This window comes from Lycium ferocissimum, chromosome 12 (genome assembly GCF_029784015.1).
Source record: "Lycium ferocissimum isolate CSIRO_LF1 chromosome 12, AGI_CSIRO_Lferr_CH_V1, whole genome shotgun sequence".
NCBI classification, from domain to species: domain Eukaryota; kingdom Viridiplantae; phylum Streptophyta; class Magnoliopsida; order Solanales; family Solanaceae; genus Lycium; species Lycium ferocissimum.
The window spans coordinates 32,053,027-32,060,935 of NC_081353.1; the positions used below are offsets into that span (position 1 = coordinate 32,053,027).

At 34.5% G+C, this 7,909-nt stretch overlaps 1 protein-coding gene across 1 annotated transcript; it reads left to right on the forward strand.

The window, feature by feature from the left end:
- Positions 1–2,641: 2,641 nt before the first annotated feature.
- LOC132040671 (probable alpha,alpha-trehalose-phosphate synthase [UDP-forming] 11) lies at positions 2,642–6,401 on the forward strand. The gene is made up of 3 exons (XM_059431326.1): positions 2,642–5,171; positions 5,256–5,529; positions 5,823–6,401. The coding sequence occupies exons 1-3, from the start codon at positions 3,199–3,201 to the stop codon at positions 6,162–6,164; spliced, it is 2,589 nt and encodes an 862-aa protein (XP_059287309.1). The 5' UTR covers positions 2,642–3,198; the 3' UTR covers positions 6,165–6,401.
- The last annotated feature ends 1,508 nt before the right edge of the window (positions 6,402–7,909 follow it).

Here is a 7,909-nt window from a genome sequence, read left to right on the forward strand (position 1 = left end):
AAGTACTCACACAATATGTATTTATTCAATTGGTGTAAATACAGGAGTGAATAATTTGTTTTCATGTTAAGAGGTGATGATTTCTGTTAGAGTAATAAGTGAAACGTATTCCATTATCTTATTGATTTAAGAGAAAAGTGAAAAGGTCTGAATTTATCTTTACAAACTATGACAAATTTTTATTATACGTTACACTTTGTATCAATTCATAACTATGTAGCTAATTTTGTTATTAGCTATAATTTGCTAAACTCTTTTTCTTATTGGTCAGTTATATAACTCAATAAGACAAGATCTACAAGTAAGACCGTGATTATTTACTTTTTCTAAATAATAACTTATCAAACATTATGACTGCGCGTTAATATTATCTTTATTCAAAATTGAAATTAAAATTTGTTTTCTAAACATAAAAAAAATATATATATAACATAACTTGACAGATCGAATTCCATTAAGGAACCAATTGTCATTTAGTAGCAAATCGACTAATATTTTCTCCTTTATGGTCATTATATTATATATAACTCCACAAGACGAGATTTGCAAGTACGATCACGATATATTTAGTTTTCTTGAACATTCTCTAACAACTTGCTCAAACGTTATGGTAGCGCGCCAACGTTATCTTTATTCAAAATGTGAAATTCAAAACTTATTTTCTAAATTATTGAAAAAATACAACAAAAAATAGACAGATCGGATTCAACAAAACAACCAATTGATACTTTTCAGCTACATTATTTGCTACTATTTGTTTTTCTTTTTGCACATAAAACAACTCCATAAAACGAGATATGTGAGTAGGATCACGGTATATTTACTTTCCCTAAACAATCTCTAACAACTTACTCAAATATTATGATTGCGCACCAACATTATCTTTATTCAAAATTTGAAACTAAAAACTTATTTTCTAAATTATTTTGAAAAAGAATACCACCAAAAATAGACAGATTGGATTAAAAATTATCAGCTACATAATTTGCTAATTTGTTTTTGTGTTTGGGCGTAAGACAACTCCATAAAACAAGATATGTGGGTAGGATTACGAAATATTTATGTTTCCCGGATAATTTCTGACAACTAACACAAACATTATGATTGCGCCCCAGCTTTATATTTTTTCAAAAATTTGTTACTTTAAACTATTGACAAAAATACAATCAAAATAGACAGATTGGATTCCACAAAGCAACCAATTGTATTTTCATACCTACGTAATTTTTTACTTTTTTTGGTCGTATATAAATCCATAAAATGAGATCTACAGACATTACAATTGCGCGCCAATATTGTGTTTTTTCAAAATATGAATTTCAATTATTTTTTTTTCTAAACTATTGACAAAAATACAACCAAATATAGATAGATCAAACTCGACAAAGCAAACAATTCTCATTTAGGAGCTACATAATTAGCTAATTTCTTTTTCTTTACGGTCATAACACAACTCCATAAAGGGTGATCTATCAGTAGCATCGCGAGATATTTAATTTTCTAGAAACATTAACTTACTCAAATATCAAAATTGTACATCACCGTTCTCTTTTCTTTTTTTTCCAACAAATTATTTTTCCACGTATTTATGCTTTTTCATTCTTTTGTCAAATATTGACAAGGATGTTGGTTTTATCCATATTTACTAAAAACAAACCAACTTTTAAAAAAAAAGTATATGTAATTTTCCAAGAAGTGTTGGGTTGGACTTAGCAATATATTATTCAGAAAATAGAAAGAATCCTAGTATTTAAACTCATTAGAATTAGACCAATAAGCACCACTAGTAAACTTCGTGTCAAAAATGACCACGTTATCCAACATGTGACCTAAATAATCCTAAACAAAAACTCCCCACCCCTACTAGGCCCCCCTACCCCCACAATAAATTTTTCCATACATATTGACCCCTTACAATATATAATTATACACCAATAGATATAGAGAGAGAAAACAAAGATTTTCTAGAGAGAGATAGGGGCGTTACAACTACACAATAGATTAGAAGCGAAAAAAGGAAAAAAAATTCATCAAGTAGATATACATGAAACCCAAAAATACTCCCTCTCAATTTACGTCAATAATTTGGATATCAAGAGTCAAATTTCTTTATTTTAATTCTAAATTCCAACCATATATAAAAATTACTCTAAACCGCAATAATAAATAATTTAAAATATTAAAAAGCATACGAATAACTCGCAGTTAAGAATATTCAAAGTGTCAAATAAATTTGGACAGAAGGAGAAACAAAATATGATCTTATCAAATCTTGACCATCAAAAATTATAAAAATAAAATATTGACCATCCATTAGTTCTCCCCTTACCCCGTTCCCCCCCCCCCCCCTCCACACAATATCTCCAACTTTCCAAACCCGCAATGATTAACAATTTAAAATATTTATAATGTGTACAATAAATTACAGTTAAACATTTATTTATTAACTCTCAGAATGCGAAAAGTATCAAATAAAATAAAACGGAGTGAAAAAAAAAAAATCTTATCAAATCTTGACCATCAAAAATTAGAAAAATCAAATCTTGACCATCCTAATACCCCACCACCCTCAAAACAAAATCTCAAACCTTCCAAAAACCCATTTACGTAGTACCCATATTGGTGTTAAAAGTCGGTCTTTCCCTCTTCGTTCTTATCCTCAATCACTACCACCTTCCTTGTGTAGAAAATACACACACACATACACAATATATATAAGTCTTAATATAAGTTTTTATTAACTTTCCATAGTTGTTTCCTCCATGAAACTCTTATATACAACTTCTTCATGTTTTTTCTTCAAGTATTACAAACTTTTCATTTGTAACACCCACCGATAAAAAAAAAAAAAAAAAAAAAAAATCAAGAAAATAATATTTCTCAACGCCCTTTTGATTATAATTCAAGAATCTCAAGGAGTTTGCTGTATTTCTTGATTATTTATATGGTATAAAACTCTCAACTTTACTTTAATTAGCCTTTTTTCTCAATACCAAAGTTTCTGTTTTTGTGTTATTTGTTGTGTTTTTTTGGTATAAAGCAATCAATTTAACCTTAATTAGTCTTTCTTTTACAAATCCAAGTTGCTGTTTTTGTTGTTTTTTGTGTGTTCTTGATCATTTATAGTATAAGGCTCTCAAATTTACCTTAAGTTTTTGTTTTGCTATTTTTGTTGTGTGTTTTTTTTGTTTTGTCATTATGTTGTCAAGATCTTGTTTCAATCTACTTAATCTTGATGACTGTTGTTCTGTTACTGATATGGCTCGAATCCCAAGAATGATGAATTTTCCAGGGATTATAACAGATTTTAATGGTCAAGAAGGGATGAAAAATGATCAAAGTAGAAGGATTATTGTTGCAAATCAGTTACCAGTTAAGGCTTATATTAAGGATGATGATGAAAAAGAAGGGAAAAAATGGTGTTTTGAATGGGATAAATTTGCTTTGGATACACTAATTTTGCAGCTTAAAGATGGTTTGTCATCAGATTTGGAAATTGTTTATGTTGGTTGTTTGAAAGCTGATGTTGAATTGAATGATCAAGAAGAAGTTGCAAATTATTTGTGGGAAAATTTTAGGTGTGTACCTACTTTTTTATCATTGGATTTGATAAACAAGTATTACCATGGTTTTTGTAAGCATTATTTATGGCCTTTGTTTCATTACATGTTGCCTGTTACACCTAGTCATGGTGTAAGATTTGATAGGTCTAATTGGCTGGCTTATGTATCAGCAAACAAAATTTTTGCTGATAAAGTTTATGAGGTGATTAATCCAGATGAAGATTATGTTTGGATTCAAGATTATCACCTTATGGTTTTGCCAACTATGTTGAGGAAAAAATACAATAGGATAAAAATTGGTTTTTTCCTTCATAGTCCTTTTCCATCATCCGAAATTTACCGAACTCTGCCTGTTAGAGATGAAATATTGAGGGGTTTTTTGAATTGTGATCTTGTTGGATTCCAAACTTTTGATTATGCTAGGCATTTTTTGTCATGTTGTAGTAGGATGTTGGGTTTGGATTATCAGTCGAAAAGGGGGTATATCGGCATCGACTATTTTGGTCGAACCGTGACTATTAAAATCCTTCCGGTTGGTATTCATATGGGGCAGTTGCAAAATGTCATGTCATTGCCGGATACGGGGAAGAAAGCGAAGGAATTGCAAGAGAAGTATGAGGGGAAAATCGTGATGTTAGGTATCGATGACATGGACATGTTTAAAGGAATCGGTTTGAAGTTTTTAGCGATGGGGCATTTGTTAGATCAAACCCCATCGTTGAGGGGACGAGTCGTGTTGGTTCAGATTACAAACCCTCCGAGAAGTAGAGGGAGCGATATCCAAGAGGTTGAACGAGAGGTCAAGAGGATCGCCAGTGAAATCAATAGGAGACATGGAAAACCGGGGTACGAACCGATTGTTTGTGTTAATGGTCCTGTTTCTACGCAGGACAAGATCGCGCACTATGCGATTTCTGAGTGTGTTGTTGTTAATGCTGTTAGAGATGGGATGAATTTGGTTCCTTATGAGTATACGGTTTCTAGGCAGAGCAGTGATAATTTGAATAAGGCGTTGGGGTTAGATAATGGTCGACGGAATAGCGTGATTATTGTTTCTGAGTTCATCGGCTGCTCCCCATCTCTTAGTGGTGCGATCAGGGTTAATCCGTGGGACATTGAGGGTGTATCCAATGGTATGTTTTCGGCAGTCACGATGAATGATTCAGAAAAAGAATTGCGTCATGAGAAGCACTATAAATATGTTTCATCTCACGACGTTGCGTATTGGGCAAGGAGTTTTGATCAAGACCTCAAGAGAGCTTGTGGAGGGCATTATGACAAGAGATGTTGGGGTATGGGCCTTGGTCTCGGTTTCCGTGTCGTTGCTCTTGGGCCAAATTTCAGGAAGCTTTCGGTAGAGCATATCGTCTCTGCTTATAACAGGACAAACAGCAGGCTTATCCTACTCGACTATGACGGTACTATGTTGCCCGAGGATAAAGTGGACAAAGCCCCGAGCGAAGAAGTCATCTCAATTCTGAATGGTTTATGCAGTGATCCGAAGAATGTCGTGTTTATTGTGAGTGGCAGAGGACGGGATACGCTCAGCAAGTGGTTCTCTCCTTGTCCGCAACTAGGCTTATCAGCAGAACATGGATATTTCACTAGGTAACGCCTTGATCTTTATAATTCAAGATTGGATTTTTATCTTGTGCTGCTATTGATGTTTCAATTGCTTTATATTTCATTAAGGTGGAGTAAGGATTCCGATTGGGAATCTCGTCCGGTAGCGGCAGACCTGGAGTGGAAAAAAGTGGTGTTGCCTATTATGGAGAAATACACGGAGGCAACGGATGGTTCTTCGATAGAGCAGAAGGAAAGTGCACTAGTGTGGCATCATCTTGAAGCGGACCCTGACTTTGGCATTTGGCAAGCGAAAGAGCTTCTTGATCACCTCGAGAGCGTGCTCGCTAACGAGCCTGTGGTCGTTAAAAGAGGCCAACACATTGTTGAGGTGAAACCACAGGTATGTAAAGAATGAAGGAATCTTTACGCAATTAGCCAGTCGAATTTACTGTTTATTTTTCTAGCCGGTATGCATAAAATATTTACTGATTATACATGGTTATACATAGAATATTTACTGGTTATACATACAGTATTTACTGATTATACATGGTATACATAGAATATTTACTAATTGTACATGGTTATGCATAGAATATTTACTGATTATACATGGTTATAAGCCAATGGTGTTGCAAACTAACTGAATTCAAATGGATGCAAAATCATGTATGTGTATATGATCTATTGCAGGATGTGAGCAAAGGTCTAGTGTTTCAGAATCTCTTGGCCTCGATGCAAAGCAGAGGGAAGTCACCCGATTTCGTGTTGTGCATAGGTGATGACAGGTCAGATGAGGACATGTTCGAGAGCATTGCGAGTTCGTTAGACAACAATTCTCTGCCTGATAAAGCTGAAGTCTTTGCTTGCACGGTCGGGCAGAAGCCGAGTATGGCTAAGTACTATCTCGACGATCCAGTCGAAGTTGTAAACATGCTACAAGGCCTTTCGGCAACTACTGCAAAAGTTCAGCTACTGCCTAAATCGCCGCTCCATCAAGTTTCCATAGTTAAGTGTCATACAGCTTTTGTATAGTAAACTTCATAGAATTCAGAGGTCATCCAGAAACATAGTTATAGTTGATCCATGTTCTTAGTTTTCAGCAAATTTGCCTTTTCACAGCCCTCTAGTTACCTAGTTTTTAGTCATTTCTTGGTTCATAGTTGCTTTATGACTTGCCTAGACAAGTTATACATAGTGTAGTTAACTGGTTCTCTATGTGATAGCACTACATTTTTTGGAAAATTTTATAAATGGCTCATTTGAAACTTCTGTTTAATTTCCCATCATCTTAATTCAACAAGAACAATCATAGCTGATGGCTTTATCTTTTGTTTTAATAAAAAAAGCCTTTCTATCTTTATCATCAAGAATATTGTAATTGTACTCTTAAGAAAATTAGTTCTTTATGTTGCCTTGAGAGGGCTCCATTTGGAACTAATCTTATTGAAGTGTATAACAGTGCTTGGTTATACTAGGGACCCCTTTGGCCATAAGAATTATTCACTTTTTCTTCGGAATTTTTTTTCACTTTTTTCAAAAGTTAGTGTTTGGTCATAAAAATTACAAATACAAGAAAATTTTATTTTTCACTTTTTTCACAATCAAAACCTTATTGGAAAAATACATTTCAATAAAGAAAATACTATTTGCAAAAATTATGGCCAAACACAATTTCAACTCCAAAATTTAAAAAATTTGGTTTCTATGGCCAAACGCCAACTAACCTTAAAGGCTTCCTTTTTGGATGAGATCCATATTGATAGTGACAATCTTGACGGCTGATGCTTGCTACGATATCAATTGTGATCTTAAGGGTGTGTCCGGCATGGAGGAAAATGTTTTTTTGAAAAATGTATTTTTGAAAAATAAATGAATTTCTACTTATTTTCTCGTGTTCGGTTGGGTAGTGAAAAATAAATGAATTTCTTACTTATTTTCTCATGTTCGATTGGTTGGTAGAAAATATTTTTCAGAAAATATCAATCATGCCCCATCAACCCCACCACCCACTACCCACGCCACCTACCCCACCTAACCCCCAACCAAATTCCACCCCACCCAACCACCACCCTCCAACCACTTCACCTTTACCCCACCCCTACCCTACACCACCACCCACACCACCGCTCTATCCAACCTCCCACCCCCTCGCAAATTTTCTGTTTCATATATTTGATTTAACTTTTATAAAAATGAAAAAAAAATTCTTATCCACCCCACCACCACGCACTATCCCTCACCACTACCCACGCCTACCCCCACCAGCCACACTACACCAAAAGTTAACCAAGCAAACTTTTCATTTTTATAAAGGGAAAATTAAATATGAAGTAGAAAATTCGGGAGGGGGTAAAGTATGGGGAAGAGGAGGGCGGGGGTGGTGGTAAATCAAAAAAGAATTTTTGTTCAAAACTTTCAAAAAAAATTATTTTTTTTGAAGGGGTGGTAGGGTGTTGGGGCCCCCTGTAGAAAATCAAAAAAGATTTTTTTTAAACTTAAAAAAAAAAAAAAAAAATTGAGGGGGTGGGTGTAAAAAACCAAACAAAAATTATTAAAAATATAATTTTTTTGGAGGGGGTGGGGGTCCCACGCTGAATGGGGGATGGGTGATGTAGAAATCCAAAAAAAAAAAATTAAAAACCTTAAAAATAAATTGGGTGGGGGGGTGGGGGGTGTGGTTTGTTGTGGGGGGTTGTCGGAGTTATTGGAGTTTGGTGGTTGGGGTGGGGTGGGTGGTGGTAGTGTGGTTGGTGAAATGTCAATTTTGGACTTGTTTT